This window comes from Euprymna scolopes, chromosome 2 (assembly GCF_053919585.1).
Source record: "Euprymna scolopes isolate OS-2025 chromosome 2, ASM5391958v1, whole genome shotgun sequence".
Classification (NCBI taxonomy): domain Eukaryota; kingdom Metazoa; phylum Mollusca; class Cephalopoda; order Sepiida; family Sepiolidae; genus Euprymna; species Euprymna scolopes.
This window is the reverse complement of record NC_136483.1, coordinates 117739802-117762172: the sequence shown is the minus strand read 5'-3', so window position 1 is coordinate 117762172 and position 22371 is coordinate 117739802. Positions and strand designations below refer to the sequence as shown.

General features: G+C 36.5%; 2 protein-coding genes across 2 annotated transcripts in view; both read right to left on the bottom strand.

Moving 5' to 3' along the window:
• LOC145294888 (protein SEC13 homolog) overlaps positions 1-387 on the bottom strand; it is a 31259-nt gene extending 30872 nt beyond the window's left edge. The window contains exon 1 of the mRNA XM_080141419.1: positions 235-387. Within this exon, the coding sequence (XP_079997545.1) occupies positions 235-237 (3 nt within the window). The 5' untranslated portion in view covers positions 238-387. The remainder of the gene's footprint in view (positions 1-234) is intronic.
• A 10569-nt stretch (positions 388-10956) lies between these two features.
• LOC145294871 (interleukin-1 receptor-associated kinase 4-like) overlaps positions 10957-22371 on the bottom strand; it is a 69590-nt gene continuing 58175 nt past the window's right edge. The window contains exons 11-12 of the mRNA XM_080141418.1: positions 14408-14459; positions 10957-11763 (exon numbers count right to left, since the gene is read on the bottom strand). Of these exons, the coding sequence (XP_079997544.1) occupies positions 11432-11763; positions 14408-14459 (384 nt within the window). The 3' untranslated portion in view covers positions 10957-11431. The remainder of the gene's footprint in view (positions 11764-14407; positions 14460-22371) is intronic.

Here is a 22371-nt window from a genome sequence, read left to right as displayed (position 1 = left end):
GGTAAAACATAATTCTTTTAAAAAATTAAGTAAAATGATCCCCGGCCAACGTCAAATGAGTACAGCTGGTTTTAATAATACATTAAAGAATTATGAATTAAAAACATTAAAAATAAAATAATAAAGGAAAAAGAAAAACACGCCATCATGTGTCGCGAGATTCTGATTTTCACTTTTAATTTAACTATCAACAAACGCGAAAATCAAACAATTCATTTTGTTCAAATTACTTACCATGGTGCTGCGTAAAAAAGGCAGGACACGTCCAACAAAATATCTAAGTGAAGATTTCAAAAAGAATTATATGAAGGAAATCAGTTTTTAGGGGAAAGTTCAACTACGGAAAAATCTCCAACTTTATTTGGAAGACGTGGCACGGAGGAGGAGAGTTCTTACTAGGGGAGATAACTCAAATAGAAATCTAAAAATTTTATTCAGTTAGAATAGTATTGATAAATTCTACCATACATTCGGCAATATTTTTATATTACAACTGCCCGGTCGTAAAATCATACTCTTACTTTATTATTACAGAAGCAATTAGGGCTCGGGAGTGGTGGTACTAATAAAATGTCGGTGATTCTTGATGACACTGCAAAATTTATAAAATTAGGTCCTCTTAATACTCATGATTCAACTGCTTCCTTAGAATCTAAATTTCAGAAGAAATTAGTAAAGTGGGTGAAAAGTGGTGTACTCTCTTCTGACATGGCTAATGAGATCAGACCCTCAGGCTCTATCTGCCCCAGGCTGTATAGCTTACCTAAACCCCATAAAACGGATATTCCTTTAAGTCCTATTCTTTCTATGGTAGGGTCTGCACAACACAAGGTTGCAAAATGAATCTTCAACATTTTACAGCCAGATTCATTTGAGTTTGCTTATTTTATGCAAAATTCTAAAGTTGCCAATAAATACATGTGCTCCTATGATATTAGCAACTTATTCACTTGTGTCCCTATTTTGGAGACAATAGATATCTGTACTGATTTTTTATATCGTAGTCAGATATCACTTCCTTCCATTCCTGAAAATATATTTATTGAATTAATGAAATTTGCCACAACATCGGTTGAATTCAGTTTCAACGATATAATGTATCAGCAAATAGATGGCATCGCAATAAGCTCGGTCCTTGGACCAATAATGACGAATATATTTGTGGGTTTCTATGAAAAACAATTGTTATCTTGACCCATAACACTGCTAGTCTACTTTCGATATGTAAATGATACATTTTGCCTATTCAATAATCAAACAGAGGCAAAAAAATTCTTCACTTTACTCAACAAAATGCACCCCGTATTAAAGTATACTTATGAGGGTGAAAGCAATTTTAATTTAGCCTTTCTTGATGTATTGATAACGAAAACTCCATTAAATTATCTGACATCAATTTACCGTAAACCAACGTTTACTGGTCTGCATACATGGGGGATTCATTTTGCCCTGACATACGAAAGTATAATTTGTTTTGGACCTTAACACATAGTGCCCTCATGATTTGTTCACAATCCAAATTGGATGAAGAATTAAAAATAATTACTAATACTTTGTTCAATAATGTGATAAATTCCATCATAAAAAGGAAAATAAATAATTTTTCTCAAATAAAATCTAAGATGGTGGCTAAATGTCCCATTTACATTCGTTTACCTTGGTTAGGGATAATAAACAAAAAATTCGCTAAACAGATTAGCTCAACTGTGGAACATTGCTATTTTGCCTCCAACGTGTGGGGTTTGCGGCAAAACCATTATTGCCATCCTCTCGAAAGGATGTTCTGCCCCCCCCCATCATATGAATAATGTTTTTATCAATTTAAATGTAGTTGCAGTGCCAACTATGTGGGCAGAACAATCCTCAGGTTAGATGGTTGCGTCCAACAACATGTACCTAGTAAAATCCGGAATGGAATCTACCAACCAACAGGCATTTTGAGCAATACGTATGGTTCCGCTATAACGGACTATTTGCTTAAAAACCCGCGATGTGCAATGAATTGCAGCAGTGACTCATTTTCTATCCTGAGTCACGCTCACTCATTATTTCATTTGAAGGTCTTGGAGACTATTAACGTCTGGTTAAAGAGACCTTCTCTCTGTAAGCAGAACGATTGTCTCTCAGGTTTGGACATGATTTGTCTCTAAGGCATGTTTTCGCCATTGTACAATTATCATAACGATAGATTTATTTTAGTCGTTCCCCCATTTTTTTTCTTCCCCCTCCCTGATAATTTTATTTTATTTTAGTCACTCCCTACATTTAAAGTCGTTTCCCTATAATAATAAAATAAATTTAAAGAAAAAAAAGACCTCGATTTGGCTTTTGAAAAGGGAGAGCAAAACCTGGTCGGCTGACTTACCCCATTATCTACTTTTCTTTTTTTTCTTAACCTTCATTAAATATTTTCCTTCCATCCTTCTATTTATCATGGATACAAAAAACTCAGTTTTCCCTTTTTCATAGATATAATAAAGTTTTGTACCCTCCCCCCAAAAATAATGATATATATATATGTGTGTGTGTGTGTGTGTGTGTGTGTGTGTGTGTGTGTGTGTATGAAACAGTGCCACCAAAAAAACAAGTCTGCATTTGTCATTTTTTCAAAAGCTGCAAATTTAAGCTAAATTAAATGTAACTGTTTAAACAACCTATACCTCATTTGATTCACCTTTTATTCATCTATAATTTTACCTGTTCATATTTGACTTTTAATTGAAGTAGCCTAGTGTTCATGTCAATTTAAAAACTTAATTTCAAATCCAGAAGAAACTCTGCACAATCGAAAATTGTTATTTAAATGTACTTTTAAAACATTAATGCAACACAAATACAACAGGAACACAATGAACTAGTTAATATTTAGTAGAATAGCCCTTCTGCAATTTGACGGCCTGCAATCTTTTGGGCATTCCTTGTATGCAACAATACTCCAGGGAAAGGGCATCTCACTTCTCTTTTAAATTTTATCATTGCGTAGCTGTTGCTTGATGTAATGCCATACGTTTTTGATAGGATTGAAGTCTGGAGATTGTGCAGATCAATTCAAACACAGAATATAATGCTCTTCAAGGAATCTCTTGACATTGCCAGCTATGTGAATGGGCACATTATCCTGCATGAAGATGGGATTATTATCCAAATTTCGGCCAAAGTAGGGTAGAAAATGCTCAGTCAACATATTAATGTACGAGGTCGAATTAATTCAGCCTTGCAAGAAAATTATAGGCCCTGGACCATTGGCAATAATAACACCACATGCCAAAACTGAACCTCCACCACTTTGCAGCATCGAAACTGTGCACTTAGGATTAAATTCTTCATCCTTCCTTTGATGGATGTACTGCCTACCATCGTTGCTATCCTAGTAAACTTGCTTTCGTCGCTAAAAATCACTTTCAACCAATATGAAAAGTCATGATCTTCATTGCATCTGACAAAGTCCAGACGGCGCTTTCTGTTCTTTACAGAAATCATTGGTTTGTATACTGCCATGGGAAAGGATTAAACTCTCGTCTTCAGATTTTGTTCTTGTCCTGTCGGCCCTTTTCAAATTAAGACCCTTTTCCATTTGGAAATAAGAAGAGGATATCAAAGTTATACATTGAAGGAAAAAATTCTGCAATGGAAACATTGGTAACAGGAAATTTGCCTGAGTAGGATAATTCAGTAATAATGAAATAAACATTGAAAATAGCTTTTAGAAGCATTTGGAATAAACATTGAAAATAGCTTTTAGAAGCATTTGGGTTTGAGTGTTACACTTCCTCATTTATAGTTTTAAATAAGGGTTAAGTTCACCACCGTCAAACAAATATTTACCCTGTTATTTTAAAGCAAAAAAAAAAAAAAAAAAAAAACAATTTTTACAAGTTAAGTATTCTAAGAACTGTGACCCTATAGGCCAGTCATTGGCGTGACTGACCCACGTGTTATGTTAAATATCCTGCAAACGGTACCATGATGGGTCAATCAATAGGGTCTGAGTATGAAGATCTATCAGTTAGACGTCTTTTTGTCTAGGTAAAGAGGAAAAGCATACCTGGGATGTTGAGTGTGGCTGGCTCCTTCATTTTCACAGGATGACAGCTTCATTCTGATGGTATTCTGACTGGGACCATCTTCAGGTTGGGGTTCTTTTGACTTAAGGCAGACATTCAATACAGGCACAAACAACGCATGACACAATTGCGATATATGAGAAATAATCTTATCTATTTATTTTACAAAAATTATTACAATATATTACAAAATATTTACAATTAACTTAACACAATTGGCTCCTTAAAACTAACCAACTAGTGCTGAGGGAGGGGGTGCCCCCCCTCCTTGTATTTACAGAGGGACAGAAAATATGTGCTCACGCCATGGCTGTCTGGACAAAAGAGATTGAGGAAATAGGAATTGTATTGGAGTTCCTTTTCCCACTGTATTACTCCGTGTGACATCCACCTAATTACAAGAAGACAAAGCAGGAAACAAATTGGCAGAAATGTGTGGATATAGATCAAAGATGTGAGGTATAAGGTCTGCAAGAAGAAAAGGGACTCTATTGCTGTTTTCTCATGGATAAGACAAATGAAACCTAGTAGAAATATTGTGCAGCAAGGTGAACAGCAAGGTGAAGCCATTGTTTTAACAAATGCAAAACGCTACAAAGATAAGGACGAACAACTTGGCATGCATAATGACGGTTATGGCATGTAACACCCATCAGAATTCAGCATCAGCAAACAGTAGATGTTGGAAAGTTTGCAGGTATAAATGATAAGCATTAATCATTCATTCAAAAACTGGCCACAAAAGATCTCAACTGAAAAGTTTCACCTCCCACGAATAGCAAAAGTTGTTATCATGCAAATTCTGGTAACACCAACAACAGAAATTAAGTGAAGCTCTAAAACAGATGACGGCATGCAAGGCAACAACAGGACCAGATGACGTGGTATCAAAATTGTGGAAGTCATGCCACCTGCATGGCAGTGCATAGTTTGCTCAACTTTTTAACCAGATTATCAGTGAAAAGAATATCCCTGATGAATGGCAGCTGAGCACAACTGTACCCATCTAGAAAGGCTGCCTAGCTGACTCCTTTCTTATAAAATGAAACTCCTTGAATGGATCACTAATGCATCCAACAGATTGCCAAACCCAGCTTTAATCAGTTTGTGAAAACTGACTACTTTTTAAAAAAAACTGAGAAACAAAAGCAAATTCATGTGGCTTTTCTTAACCATCAAAGTACATTTCATTGAGTACTGCATCAAGTCATATGGTATCCTTTGTGATACCATGAATTTCCTGAAGAGTTGATCAACTGGATGAGGTTGTATGCAAACTCAAGAAACCGCCTGCTCATTACTGTTGGAATATCAGCTGACTTAGATATTACTGTCTATGTTCAGCTTTATCACATCTATTGTTCATTCTGGTCATGAATAACTCTGGATCTGCAACAAAAACCACCTTGTACATTTCTATATTCAGACGACATAATTCTGGTTTTAGCAGACAAAAATGATTTTCAACATTGTGGAACGATTGTCTTGTACAACTTGGTCTACAACTCAACATCAAAGAATATTTCTTCAAATGTCATCCAATATTTGGGGGTCAAGATTTGCTGCCGATGGAAGTCTGAAGCCCAAGCTCATAACACACATGAATGCAGCTTGGATGCAACTCCAAGTTCAATAAGATCAATGACTGGCTGAAATCCAAGATGCATTGCTCAGTCATCAAACTATTCACAATTTATGATGAATGTTGGCCAGTCATGAATAAGCTAAGAGAACAATCTCAGTATCATTGCAACAAGGATGTTGCATTGGATATCAGGCATTACTCAACCACATAATCGATGACCAGTTTGGTGTCACTCCATATCCTCAACAATTATCAATAAGCTTCATGAATTTCGACTGAGATGGTATGGTCAGATCCTGTGAGTAAATGACAGCCTTGCCAAGTTTACAGTTGAGAGCTGCCGGCTAAAAGGATTGCTAAAATAGTGTTGGCGTAACACACTTCACCAGGACTTGAAAAATCACTAGTATGCATGCCGGTCAGGCACACAAAGGAAATGGAGGGACAAAATAACATATGCAGACTTTGTAATAGGATATGGGAATATGTAAGAAAGAAAAAGAAGACTGGAACTATTTTTTTTTTTTTAATAGGTGGATATGCTGACTTCTTAAAATTATATTAATATGTTTTTCCAGGGCAGAAAACCAATCATTGTCAGTATGATTTGTATCTAGTAAAATATTTTGGTAAAAAAAAAAAAAAAAAAAAAAAAATTGAAAAGAAAGAAATAAAAACCTTCGTGTTTAATAAAACATTAAATTTTATTAAATAAATAGAAATTCGTTTTGTTGTAAGAAAATAAAATTTGATTGGAACAATTTTTTATTTTTATTTTTTCATAACTGTTTTTTACTTTTTCAATAATGATTTTTTCAATTTTAGGGTCAACATCAAAGACTGCATTTTCATCAAAAATAAAACTTAAGAAAGCATGACCATAAAAAAGAATTAAAAATAACATTTTTTTTTTTAATGTAGAAAGAAAACAAAACAAAAACATTTTGTCCAATCTCATTGTTTTGTTGTTTTTTGTTTACTTGCCTCCCAATAATGGAAGATCAGTTTTATTGTGGAGAATTTATCCCCCTGAAGAGATGTCACTCTGAACTAGAAACAAAAATACCTGTATAGTTTTATCGGCACTGATTTCTAATAAGGGGCTCCATAGCTGCATCCTTCTTCCTCTCTCCTACCCAAAAGGAAAGGGTAATGTCTGGAGGGTGGCCTTATCCTAAGAACAAATAGATACTACACTTTGAAGTGGATTCTTTTTAACCAGTTGATTTGTTGGTTTCTTTTATGGCATATTAACCCATTTGAGGTTATCTTTTTTACTCACCTCCCTCTAAGGGCCAAGTATGACACAAGGTGAAACTTATTTAGCAATGGCTCTATCCCAACAATAAGTTGTTTGGAAAAAAAAAAAAAAAAAAAAAAACTAATTCTGGCGATATTTTTCCGGTCACAATCGCCGGAAATGTCCGAAAGCAATCAGCTTTGATTAATGTGGAAATATTTTCCTTATATCAGACAATTGCCATTCAATTTGGACAATCCCCTTTTTATGGGGAGCTGGTTTCCCCCACAACATCTTGGGGAAACAGAAAATAAAAAAAAAGCTGCCCTGCAGTAAATACTGGCCCACAGTCAAAGTTGACCTCATTAAAACGTGCACCTGCCAATTCTAAATAGTTAAATAAATTCAAACGTGTTTCTGTTAGTATTTCGCGGTGGCCCAATGGTTAATGTCGCACGCTTTTTTTTTTCACACTTTAATTTCCAACTTCGCCTCAAAGATTCAGGTTCGATCCTCATACTTACCTACCAAAACTTTTTTTTACAATTTTACCCCTCCCCACCAGTTTTGATTTACCCAAAACCACACACACCTCCAAACACCCCGCTAGTTATAATTAATTGAACAAGTCATCCATATCTCTTAATTATCTATGCATTTCTTTTATGCCGATTCAATCACGCTCTAATATTTCTTAATGTCTGTGAGTATTTAAAAAAAGGCTGATTTTCTTTCTTTTCAGTGTGGCCATACATAAACACCACAAATATGCATGTAAATTAGAAAAAAGAATGTCTCTTTATTTCTATATAACGTGGTATTTGGTACAACATTCAGCTGAGTCAAGCTGAAATAGTTTCTGCTAGGAAATTAAATCCACAAGCAACCCTCAGTCACATGGATATCAGGTCAGGGGAGATAACTACTTTTGTGTTTTTGCAGGGAAGTTATCACCGTCCTTCCATATACGATATCTGGCATTTCCAAATAAATCGGTTTGGTACTGACCTAGTTTTAACACTGCATAACTTTGGTAGTCTAATGAGAACCAGTGTGTCAACTAAATTATGTCTTCTATAATAATAATGATGACAATAACTCCAGAGAACACAAGCCATAATCAAAAAGAAATCTGATTATGGCTTGTGTGACTATGAGTGAGTAAAAAAAAATTAATAAAAATAATAATAATAATAAGAAGAAGAAGAAGAAGAATAATAAGTTGTTCTCAAAGACTATTCTTTGATGATGGCTTGTGTGAAAACTAGTGAGTGAATAATGATAATGATGATAATGATATAGAAGCAAAGCAACTTATGAAATAATTTATAAATTTTCAAATGAAATCAAAGAAATAGAATAAATAAGTGTAGTGGTTGTGGACAAATAGGTCATGAGTACATTAAATCTACCAATACATGGAATTTTTGTTTAAACCATATCAAATGAGTTAAATAGTTATGGTTACTCGAAATATATAGTTTCAATATTAAGTGTTATAAAAGTTGTTTTTTTTTTCATTCTAATTTCCAAAATACCACAAGTGCTTTTAAAAAGTTCAGTTATAATTTTTGAAAAATTCTACGTCCATGATCTTATCTCATACTTCAATACAACTTGTTAGTCAATCGTTGCTGAGGTGTATGTTCCTTATTTTAATGTATAAAAACGATTTAAAAAAAAATTTTTTTTTTTATTTTGCAGTTTTCATAAGGGATTGAAAATAGTTTTGCAATTAGAGCTTTTTTATGCTCCCTGCAAATAAAAACGATTTAGTGCAATACCAGTGTCAACGATTAATGATGTGGAAGTACCAGGAATTATTAAAAAAAAATGTGACACAAAACTGGTTCAGTCATTTCAAGGATGAGATACCAGCCTTGAAAACAAGTTGTATGTTGAAACTATGAAAAGATGTTGTACTTGGACCATTTGAGACAGGCTAATTTGGGAAACACTAATAACTGCAGTGAGTACATAATACTTTTCAAGTCTACGATCTGACATTCATCAATCAAGCACGTTAATTCTCCAGCACACATTGTTAATTTTACAAAGCATGAAACTATCCACAGTTTAGAGCTTGCACCATCAAATTATCTTTTTCAAGCATTTGGTTCATTTCATGAATGTTCATTATTATTTCATCTTTCGTCATCTTGTTTCATTTTGAGGTTAAAGATTTCATGAATGACTTCCCACATCCCCTGTCTGTTGCCATTTTTACTTGCATCACCTGCTAGGATCAGAGCCATTGACATTGAATTAAGACAGTTTGTAGTGTGTCTGACAACAGGTGATGTCGCTATATCAGTTGAGATGTCATGGTATACAATTTCTCATGGAAGCTTTTACAAGACTGCAACTTGATGCATTCGATGTCGTTTTAACATTTTAGCGTCAACCATATGTAAGAGTAAAGGTCGAACGTGTGTTGCCACATTCACATATGGGTTCCTTGCAGTTTGTAAAATTGTCAACAGCTGCCTGAAAATTCTCCATGTGGCAGATACATGTCTTATAGTCAGAGCAAATGACCCAATTTTTTGCCAAGGCAGTGATTTTTTAAAACACTTTCAATACCTACGACAATTTTTGTTCTCATAGGAGTCAGATTTTAACTGATGGATTGGGTTGCAAATGGGCACTTTTTGACTTGTAAACTAACTAAATTGTAAAGCTGTAAGGAGTGAACCAGCACAAAAACAAGACAACAGAATATACTTTAAACACTAATGAACTATTCAATCTGGAAATATAAAAAAAAATTGATTCAACCTAGCAGAGAAATTTTATAATGATGAACTTTAAATAAATGTTACTTCAGGTTATTTTCTATTAGCTGACTGCCTGGCATTGCCCGGTCGTACAATATGCTTAAACAGATTTTAATTTATGCAGATTGCATATGTATTATTATAGAATCAACCCTCTATTGATTATTATATTTTACGCCGAATAATTTGCCTGGTGAACTAATTGGCAAAAAAAATAAATAAATAATAATAATGATAATGTCATTCATCAAATTCCGTCTGTGTTTGTTTACAATATCATGTCAGCTGATATTTGGGCTTGGCAATCTTAAACATAGTCTTTCTTCGCTTATAGATAAAAAAGAAAATTTTACAGGGGAATATTTTATGTTACACCGGCTGGTAAAATGTTGCCCTGTAAAAATTCTTTTTTATCTGTAAGAGAAGAAAGACTGTTTAAGATTGGATTTTTTTGATTTTCAATACTTTTACATAGATATGTTTTGTACAGCAATTTCTAAGAACACTGCCAAACATAAAGTAACCGTGTGAAATTTGCAAAAGATAGGCTCAGCCATTTTGGAACCCATGAGGAAGGAACTCTCTCTCTCTCACACACACACACACACACACTTTTATATAATAGTAGAGATATAGATATTTAACTGTTACATACTTATAAAGTATCATTAGTAATAACGAAATCAGTACTATATAGGAAATTAAACATTTATTAATAGTAGTTCTAATAGTTTATGATTAAAAAATTTTTTTAATAGTTAATTACAAAATATATTTTAAAATTTTAGTAAAATTTTAAGAGCTTGTCCAGAATTCGCCCAATATTAAAAAACAAAAATAAAGAAAAATTTGTATGGTGTATGTACCCATGATGAAAAGAAAATATTGTATTAAAAAATGATGTAAATTGATCAAGAAGTTTCATTTTTATAAAGAAAATCATTTTTAAGCGAATTTAAGTTTTCCAACATCACCTTACCCATGTTAAGAATGTCTTCCTAGAATCTCACAAGTTTGAATTATTTGGAGTTCTCTCCCTTGTTTTCAAGATGATGTCACAATATCATTGCTGTTTGTTTGGCTACAAAATTTGAATTTCTTGTTTAAAAATAAAACTACTTGATCAATTTACATGATTTTCGGTGTATGATATTTGCTTTCCGTCATGAGTATGTACATCATACAAATTTTTATTTTTAATTTTTAATAAAGAGGGAATTCTGGACAAGCAACAAATATTGTCTTTTGTTTAAACATCAGAAATTAATTAAAAATAAAATAGGACTACAATTTTATTCTTTTACATTTATTTAGCCAATCCTAAACTCCCTAATATGTGATCTGACTTGCAGAAACAGAAAGGTTCCCGATCTCTGGGTTACAATCACACTTTGTATGACACTGGTAGTTTGGCTGCATTATTAGACATAGTATGACACGTAGCTTTTAAAGTCAGTAATGATAATCAGAAAAGCATTAGTAATAAAACAAGTTGCAGATTGAATAGGTTTTACTTGATGTGGCTCTTTTCATAGTAAATCAACCATTTCTGCGTTGATTTGATACAAAGACAATATATTAAAAACAAGCTACTGTATACATTTAATTGAAAACATGTTGCCGTTGTTAGCGATAAAACAATGGTTGGAAAAACAGCCGAATTGTTGGAAACAATAAGCCATCATCATGGTTATATGCATCTCATCCTTGCTATTCATTCAACTTTTTTTCTATTTAATTTCTCGCTTTTTTACTCATAATAATCTCATTCTTTGTGCTCTTCACTGGAAGCTGGATGAGCAACAAGTTTTTGGTAGTTTTCAAAAAACGAATTCATCGAAGGGGTTAAAGGTTTTTCCTGATATGCCATTTTTAAACTCTCTGCAGAGGAGACTGGTAAAGACTCAGAACTTTTCGTCTGCTCCTGCTCTTCCATCGTCGTCGATGTTGGAGGTACATAATGTTGATCGGGGTTTACAACTGTGGGGACCAGGTAGGTTCCCTTATCTTCCAATGGAACACCTGAAGAGCTTTGGTTACGGGCATCATAAAGCTGCTGTAATTGGTAAGGCAGGGAATTAGTCTTGGGTGCGGTCTCTATATAACAAAAGAAACAAAAGTAAAATAAAGTCAATATTTGTATATCATTTCAATATTAAACTAAATATAAATACCTAAAAAATAACGAAGGACTACTTTTTTAATGTTGTGACAATTAGAATTGCAATTGGGAATCCAAAAACTTCAAACTTTTGAGGATATTGAAATCGGAAAAATTTGTACCTATTTCCTAATGTCATAAATGATTCTTTTAATTGTTTTTCTTTTCTTGTTTGATTTATTTAAAACTTAATTTACCATTGCTGGTACTAATGATAAATAATTATTAATTTTAAACTAAAAATAAAATTAAAATCTATAGATCATCCTCCATTTTTTATATTTTTTATATTTGCGGAAGTGTATGCACATATCTCATGTGTTTCCATAGCAATCCAAAAATTAAAACACACCCACCCAATAACTAAATATTTAGAGGTTTTAAAAGAATTGGAATCAGGAATTTAGAACAGAATTGGTAATTGTATTAGAATCGAAAATAATATTGGAATTATGCCATCACTAATATTTTTAATAAATAATTACCTATCAAACATGCAGCCAGCAGGCCACATGTGGCCCTTTGCAAGTTTATTTGCAGCCCACACAGACCATTTTTTAATACATTTTGAAAACATGGGGTAAATAGAGAAAAATACCAAAATATGAAATTTCATGAAAAAGTATCCTTGCTTTATGTCCTAAATAATAATACAATTTCATAATTAACACTTGTCATCTGATAAAACTGGGAACTATGCAAAAATTTCATCCTAACATGCTAAAGATGATCAATAACAAGAAGTTGCCTCAAAACAAGAAAAGTCTTTGAATAATAAATGTTCGTTTTGAGCTATCATAATTTATGCACATTGCCTTTGTTGCTGTTGCATTCAACTACAAGTGAATTGTGTTGCCTTTTAAATTTTTGTTATAGTGAAACATTTATATCTCATGTGAATTTCTTTCATTATATTCTTTTGTTAAGTTATCTATATGACTGTACTTGCATTCTTGAATAGAGTCAAACTATTGAATGTTGCTAAATTAAAAAAATATTCTACAATAATATTTATTTAAGGATTTCAATTGTAATTGTAGGAGTGCTGCCCTCATGCCCTCATCATGAGTTTGACGTTCTGGACCTAGAGAATGAGGGTGGGAGTTATAAGTTGCTAAGGTTTATCACCAAATTCATTTTAAATACAAATAAAAATATAATTTAATAAACTTAAAAATGCAGGTAATAAAAAATAAAAATGAAGGAAGAGAGAAATAAGTATATTCTCTATAAACTAGAGTAGAATAGTAGTCATAATAATTCAAAATTATCTCTCTCTCTATATATATATATATATATATATAATATATATATATACACACACACACACACAATTGAAAATTTGGAGTTAAATTCTGTAAATTATAAAATTTATAAGAAATTTATTTTTTAGCAAGGGATACAAAATTTGAAAATTTTTTCTTAATCCATGGATTTTCAACAAATGGTATATCATAGAAAATGTTTTTAGCAAAATAAAATTTATAAGTAGTCATGAATTTTGCTATTTAGCACATATATTAAAAAACTAAAAGGCCTAAAAGCAAATATTCTAAAAAGAATATTCCATGGTGTAAATGGTCGTTTTCCACAATGGTATCACATGTGCATTCACCCAGAGTAAAACTGATATCCATAGAATGTGTCAGAGTCTATGTTTTTTTTTATTGTGAGTTTGAGTCGTCTCATGTTTATTTTATTTGTAAGCCAATGTTTGCCTCAACAAGGTCAGAGCAAGAAGAAATGAAGATTAATAAAAGAAACACACAGTCCACAATGGGAGTTGTTGAAAGGGGGTGTACATGGCTGTACATAACATAATTCTTATGACTACGTGCCTTACACACTATTATTCTTTTTTATTATTATGAATCAATATTTATTGAAATCCAAAATACAATAGCATAAGCTAAATCGGAAATGTTTTACATTTAATTTCATAAAAATCCACAAGAATTCAATTGTTTCCAGTTAAAAAAGACTTATCTGATAGTAAGATAATGTTAAAAATACATGCATATTTAAAGTGTGTTTAATTTAAAAAAAAAAACATTTCATTCAAATTGGATATTATTTATAGCATTAATTTCAATAATAATTGTTTATTAAAATTTTGATTTATTATTTCATTTCTTACAACTGGTAGTTTTCATTATTTCATTTCTTACAACTGGTAGTTTTCATTATTTCATTTCTTACAACTGGTAGTTTTTATTATTTCATTTCTTACAACTGGTAGTTTTCATTATTTCATTTCTTACAACTGGTAGTTTTCATTATTTCATTTCTTACAACTGGTAGTTTTCATTATTTCATTTCTTACAACTGGTAGTTTTCATTACTCCATTTCTTACAACTGGTAGTTTTCAAACTACAAAATTTCTATTCAATTAAAAACTTATAAAATCGATCCAGTTGTTTTATTTAAACTAGAGAAAAGAGTATTTAATTATTCAGGCATTTTTATTTAAATTTACTTGAAATATGTAGTTTTAACAGTATGTTAAAAACAAAATGTTTTAATATCTAAAATCATTAATATCTTCAAATTTTTCAAGAATTTCAATACAAGTAGCTTACCTTCCATCATTTCATGAAGTATAATATTGATTTTTTGAAGTTTCTCAAAAACCTACAACAAAAAATTTATAATTTTAACAGAATTAAATAAAAAAAAAGTTTTTTTAACGATGGATTCTCAGTTAGTGTAAAAGCAAAAGTAAAATAAGAAATGAGTTTGTGATTTAAAAAAATATAATCAAAATAAAATTTGATTAAAACATCATTTTTTCATTTTGCTTTTTATAATTAATATTTTAATCATAAACAAACTTCAAAAATCAACATTTCATGAAATATTAATATATGCACTTGAAAAACATCAGCACACATGTAAAATAATCAAAAGAACTGTGTTAGTCAATAACACACAACAACAACAATAATAATAATAACAGCAACACTTACCAAGGGTCCAGCTTATGCACAAGACAATATTTATTTGCATAAATATATATACAAAATGTGGCACAAGGCCAAAAATAGGGGGGGGTTAATGTGGACCTATCTAACATAAAGTTAACTTAACTAGACTCTTTCACCAGAATACCAGAATCACTCTATGGGAATCCTAATTATAACCCGAAAAATGATATATACATGATGTGGGGGGGTTGGGGCTAAAAATTTTATATACAAAAAAGAATGAAATATTTACAATGAAAAAATAGTAGTTAGTAAAAGAGCCCCCCACTACTAATTGTGGCAGATAGAAAGCTTTGTCAGTCGAAAAGACGCAGGTCCACACGAAAACTGACTTTATTGAATAAACACCACAAAAACGACCTGCATCACTGACAAAGCAGTCCATCCGTCACCTAATTGGGGTCGGGAATGGGGATTATCGAACCTAAGGTGGGGGGAAAAAAAAAAGGGGGGGGGACAAGGGCAAACTAAAAGAGGGACTGGGACGATGAACACATACATACTCTAGCTAAGCTAAAAAATCAAACAATAAAACCTAACTAATCTATACTAAACTAATCGGTCCGATACTGATGTCTTGTTAGTTCAGGACACCCAAAATCCTTTTTGACCAAAATCAAATCAGAAACAAATTCAAGGCCAGCTCCAGTCACTCTACACAGTCGTGAAGCTTTCACCCACCTTTCGTTGAAATTCACAGGAGTGAGTTTCACCTTCTCCAGCTTTATTCGCATTTTCAACCGATGCTTGAAAATGAGAACAAGCTGGGGAGCAGTGAAGGTCTCATCTCCGTAAACCTCCTTCTGTCGTGTCGACCAAATCACGCCTCTCATAACAGCTAGCAAACACAGAAAAACATAACGTTCCTCTTTCTTCATACTCGGCGCCCAATTGCAGCACGGGGAAACCGCATCCAGTACAAAAAAACGCCCGTTTAGTATGCGAACCGTGAAGCTCTCAACTAACTCACATAACGGTCGAACGATAGCGCAGTGGAAGAAAGCATGGCTTAGGTCTTCCTCCCAATCTCCGCATCGGACACAACTAGGTGTCATTGTAAAACCCGCTATGAAAAGTTTTTTGTGAACCCAGAGGGCATCTCGGATTACCAGCCAGGTGAGCAATGCCTCGTAGTTATCGAAACAGTTCATCCCGGGCACCCAAGGCCATATCGAGCGACGCTCCTCATTCGTGAAACCGAACTCCTCAATCTTTTCGTCTCGGACAGATCCCCTCACTAAAACCTTATATAGCGCTTTGCGAGACAACAGCCAGGTGTCAGAGAGGCTTTCATTCACCCGTTGAAGGAACCTCAACGCCTGTCGACACTCGTAATAGAAATGGCATTCGTTTCGGGGCCTCCTGCGTGCCTCCCCCTCAGCCGAATGCACACTCTCCAAAGCCGGAAAGGCTTTCTTAGTGTCTTCCATCCAGAAGACACCGTTCCCTAAGTCAGGTGTACACATTCGGTCCAGGTATATCAGCCTTAGAGTGTGTCTACGTATTCTGATATTAGGCATACCCAGACCGCCTTCAGACGGATGCAGGCAACAGATCTCCCGAGCAACCATGGCTTGCTTTCCGCGCCATAAGAACGCGAAAAGAGCACGCACTAGTTCAAGTAGTGAGGACTCCGGGAGTGGAAGCACTGATAGACGGTATAGGATCAGGGGGTAGATATGAGTATTGCATACCTCCGCCCGACCCTTTAAAGTTAGATTTCTCAAAGACCACAAATGAGCTGTGGTCTTGACCGCTTTCAACACTTCCGACCAATTTTTCTCCAGCTGGAGGTCGGGGCCAAACCAGACGCCGAGTAGCTTGCAGGACCCATCAGTCCAGCCAAAGGGCCCCTGAAGGGGCGTTCCCCTCCAGGCACCAACACGTAAGCCAATAGACTTAACGTGGTTGATTATGACCCCTGTTACCTGTGCATACCGTCTTGTTTCCATGTCGACGACTCTAATCTCGGCATTGCTCGTTACAAGCACAGTCACGTCGTCGGCATAGGCGGTATACTTTACTGGGGTAGAACCACCTGGCAAAGTAATCCCGCGAAGGACCGGATTCACCCTAAGCTGGCGCAAAAAGGGCTCAAGCGCGATGACATACAGCATGGGTGATAATGGACAACCTTGACGGATAGATCTTGTTAACCTGAAGGGCTTCGATCTCACCCCATTCACCTCCACCATAGCACCGGGGTTAGCATACAAGAGGCGAATCCATGAGCGAAACTGGGGTCCAAACCCAGCCGAGCAAAGAACAGGCCCTAGTAACGATGGTCCACCCTATCGAATGCTTTGGACTGATCTAAATTGATCAGTGCGGCTTCTGTGTCGACTTTCTCTATGATCAAGCGTATCGCGTGCAAATTATCTTGAATCGTCCGGCCCTTAACAGAACACGTCTGTTCGGGACTTATAAGACGATGTAAAACAACCTGCAGACGATTTGCTAAGATCTTGGCCAAAATCTTTAACTCTGTGTTTAACATCGTTAAGGGCCGGAAATTGCTAATCCCATCCCCTCCATTTTTATCTTTGCGAAGCAATTTAATGATCCCCCTGGTAAAGTACTGAGGTATAGACCCGTTCCTAAACCAGGAGTTGAAGAGTGTGGCCAGCAAAGGAATAAAAATGGGCGACAGCCTCAAGTACACCTCGTAAGGCAGACCATCAATCCCAGGGGTCCTATCTAGCCCGACTTGTTTCAGAGCCTCAAGGACTTCTTCCTCTTTTATGCTACCTTCACACGTAGCTGCTTCGGTCGCTTCAAGGCGAGAAAAGTCAGCTAAATACGTGTCAAACTGTTCAATCTCCAGACCGGGCTCCATGGTAAAAAGCTCCTGCAAATGAGCTCGAAAACCCTCCAGGATTCCATCATTTGATGTTACGGTTCGTCCGTCCGGCAATGTGACACTGGCGATGTGTTGATCAGTCGCACGTTGACGCTCCTCCGCACGCATTGACGCGGCCATGTTTGTTGCCTCGTTCGGCACTCTTTTTAACCTAGCCCTAACTACTAGACCCTGGTCCTTCCTGTTATCCAGGGAGTCCAGTTCAGCCTTAATTAAAGTATAACTATCACTATCCCCCTCCTCCACCGCCCTTTTTAATCTATCATCTAGTGCCGCTTTCGCTGCTCTAGAACTAAGATTGAGTCGATGACTAAAATCAGCAGCGAAGGACCTAATTACTTGTTTAAGTTTTCCCCACCACTTATTCCCGATAATGGCTCCCGTCAATTCCCTCTGTATTGTTAGTAAAAGCTGTTCCCGGAAGCCCTTCACATCGAACAACGACGTGTTGAACTTCCAGTAACTAGCCATCCTAGGTTTAACGCTATCTAAGTTTACCCGAACCCGGACTAACCTATGGTCCGAATAAACTATGTTATGAAAACTTGGACAGTCTAAAAGCCCTAAGTCGATTCTCCTAACTAAGAACCGATCGATGTAACTCGAAAGTTGCACCGGATCGGAGCCGCGTCTAGCTGTCCAAGTCCAAACTACATCCCCGGGCTTTTCGTTTCGAAATTTATCGACAAGATCAAACTTGTCGATAAAGTCTCGAAACGCCTTAGCATCCCGGTTCTGGTTAGTAGCCCTTGAAGTATTACCCCCGCGATCTAAATCGGGATCCAGGACCACGTTCCAGTCTCCCGCTAAAACTATCCGCCGAGACGAATTCATGAAGGGCTCGATCCCCCGGAAAAAGGAAACCCTCTCGCTATGGCTATTGGGAGCATAAACCCCAATAAATTGAAATGCCACATCCTTTACGGTAACATCCAGCACGTGCACTCTTCCTTCTGGATCAGCATAGACTGGGTCACACGAAGCATCAAGAGCGCGTCTAACTAGCCAGGAAACACCCCTCGAGTGGGAATCAAAATGTGCTGAATAGAGCTGAAAGTCCCTAAGCAGTACACCCTGATAATCACTGGGAATAAAGTGCGTTTCCTGTACACAGCATATATCCACCCCGAGGCGTTGAAGGTCGCGTGCAACTCGAAGTTTACGAGAGGCGTCCCTCAACCCTCGGACATTCAAAGTAGCTAACCTTAAAGCCATTGTGATCTATCTAGGGTTGGGTATCCTTAACAAACATGAACGGTGCCAAGACACCGACAGCTGTCCCCAATGATCCAAAGGTCATCTCATTAGTGATGGCCCCATCAGGGGACAGACCACCGATGTCTAGAGGAAATGTTAACTTAATCGCTCTATAAAGTGAAGGGTGGATTTTTATGGGGACCCGTCCAACACATAGTTTCTCCATTTTAAGTATGTCAGAGTCGCTAAAAAAGGCTGCTGGAGGAATGATATTAAAAGCAGAGTTTGCTTCCTCCAGCATAGTCCAAACTCCTTTGGCCTCTTCACGACTTCTAACCACAGTTAAAAGCCTTTTGGCATTGGGAAAATTTTCTGGGTTTGTAATGTCCAGTTTGTTTATCTGCTTCACCGCGTAGAGGTTTCGGTAGTCTTTTCTACCATGATTTTTTGATATGGCCTCTATATCAGCCGTGATCTTACACACGTCTTTGCCCTGAAAAAAAGGGGGTCTTTTCTTTTTTTGGTCTTTTTCCAGGGAGGGACTTCTTTGTCTTTTCTTTTCAGAAGTAGAAGGGCGAGGTGATGGAGGAGGGGGCATGCCAATTTTCATAGAGGAAGCGGGGGGGGGAGTTTTTGGGTGTATTGTTTGGGGAGCAGAATGGAGACGGTTTAGAGGACGGTTTAGGGGTCTTTTTGGATGGGGAGCCAAGGGTTGTCAACTTTGGGTCTCTTTTTGGTACGTTTGCGGGAGAGAGGGGTGGCGCTTTACGGGGTGATCTTTTCTCTTTTGGAGGAGGGGCAGGCTTTTCGGGGAAGAGAGATTCGGGGAAATCTAATATCTTTTTTTCTTTTTCTTTTTCTTTTTTCTTCTCGCTTTGCTTGCGCTTTTCATCAAGCGAGTCCTTTAGTTTTAGCAGGGCCTTAAACTTGTTGCCCCCTGGGTCTTTACTGGTCCTAATGTCTAATATCTGCTCTTTGGTCAGTTTATCCGCGTACGTTTTACGAGGCGATTTAGTAAACGGTACCAGTGTCCATTCTCTCTTTTTGGGCGATTCCATCTCGGAGTTGAATTTTTCCTCGAATTCTTCTGTTGTGATTTCTTTAATCACTTCAATTGTTTTGCTTGTATTTGGCGTTCTAGCCTCAGGTTCGAGGTGCCCAACAACCACCTCTTTAGGGTTTGTTGTGTTTGTCACATTGGTTTTTATCTTTTTCGGACAGGTGTAAGTTAAGTGACCTACTTCACTACAAATCCAGCAGGTCGGCCTCCTCCCTGTGACCACAATGGGGAGTTTTTCAGCTCCCGCTTCCAGGAAGTAGGGTATTTCGAGGAAAGCTTCTTTGTTTAATAGGATATCGAAGGACCAGACTCCGTTGTACTGGTCCACCTCTATACCAGTGATATCACCGAATTTCAGGAGGTAGGCAGCTAGATATTCACCTGGGACCGCCCCTGGAACTTCGAAAATGGAAACAGTCGTTCTCCTCCGTCCTAGGTACTCCATTCTTAATATGTAGTCTTGTGTAATGATTTCCTTTTTGGTTAGTGCGACGCATTCTTCCTCTGTTTTAAACAGGGCGGCCCAGGTATTGTAGCCTCTGCATTTCGTTACACGATCCGCACGCATTCCTGCCGTTGCCAGTAATTTGGTTACTGTTTCCTTAGTTGACCTGATCAATTTTTTGGTCTTGCGATCAATCACAAAAAGTGAAATCGTTTTCTTGGCAAATTCCTGTAGCCGTGGTGCTTCCAAAGTAACTCCTGTGTCTGTAACATATTGCAGACATTTCCTTGCTTCCGTTAAAAAGTTGTTAACGTCAATTTTAACTTTGGGTGGTTTCGCCCACCCATTCTTTTGTTCGCCACTTTTGTCCTCTTCCGACGGCACATTGCTGGCGGACGCCATGGCCGACGGGTTAGAGAGGGAGAAAAAAAAAAAAAAAAAAAAAATAGGGTAAAAGTCCCGTTCAAAAATAACAGCAGGAAGATAACAGCAATAACAACTTTAACAAATAAAACAAATTTAACACGGCAATAACAATAATAATAACAATATGTGAAACAATCGCAGGAAAAAATAACAAACCAACGTGACGATAAAGACTCGGCTTATGCACAAGACTGACACCAGATTGAGCTGGACTGAGGGCTTGTATTTATGTACAAGCATATCCAATCAGGTGATTCAGCCAATCATAATCCAAAGAATAGACTGGCCCATGTGTGCACAATGGTATCTCCCATTGTGCCATAAATAGTTCTCCTCTTTCATGAGAGGTAACTTTAGTCTTTGCCAAGTTATCCACAACTTGAACGCTGACCGAAAGTCCACTACACAATCCAATATGGCGCTACGAACAGGATTCGAGACAGAAGATTGGGAAGACTATTTCCTCAAAGCAGGCATTGCTGCCGATTCCGCCAAGAGCTACACTGCAACTTTTGTGAAGGAAAAACTGAGGAAAGAAAACCTTCAAGTAATGGATCGAGCCATGCTAAGAGAATTGGGAATCACAACAATGGGAGAAGCTCTGTCTATCCTTCGACAAGCCAAGGAGCCCGCTACCCAGACCACCTATGCTAAGGCACCAGCTGCCAGGCCTCCCCAACTTCATCTCGAAATGACTCCTCAACAATTCAGAAAATTTCGGATTGATTCGGAAGTATTCACCAGAATAACGGACATGCCAACTTCTCAGGCCAATATCCAGTTATACAGTTGCGCTGATGAATCCGTCCAAAACACAATCATAAATACGTACCCTAAGTTCTTCACCACCAACCCAGACAAGCTGCTAGAGATGACAGAAGCATTGGTAACTCAAAAATCAAATCCCATGGTCCATCGGATGACATTTGCATCTATATCACAGCATGAAGATGAACCCATCCAACAATACCTTGTTCGTCTTTGGTCCACGGCCATAGACTGTAATTTCTCATGCCCTAACTGCGATCACGACCTGTCCAACATTTACATCAAGGACCAATTTATCAAAGGGATATCGAATGATATGCTTCAGACCGATCTACTGGCAAAAGCCGGGTTGCTAAGAACTCTCAACCAAAATATTTGTCATGCTGAGGCATTTGAGTCTGCACTACAAGACCAAACTGCAATGACTGATACCTCAGACATAGCTACAATCCGGATGTCAACATATCGCAGGCAAAAAAAAAAACAGTGCTGTACGGACTAGCAGAGGCAATATTCGCACTAGCTCTACTGCTACTCACAACGATAACATTGCTGATAAAGAACCCCGTCAAACCTGCAAGGATGGGTAATATACAACACATTTATCTCATCAAATCCCAAGCAATGCCAGGTATTTTGCACAATTCAACACACATTATCTTCCCCCCCTTACTAAAATAAAAACTTTAATACATTTCATAATTCTTGGATATGTTACTAATGTCAACAATGATTTTTACGATTAAACCCACATTATCTCATCCCTCTTATTAAAGTAATAACTTTGATAGATTGTTTGGGCT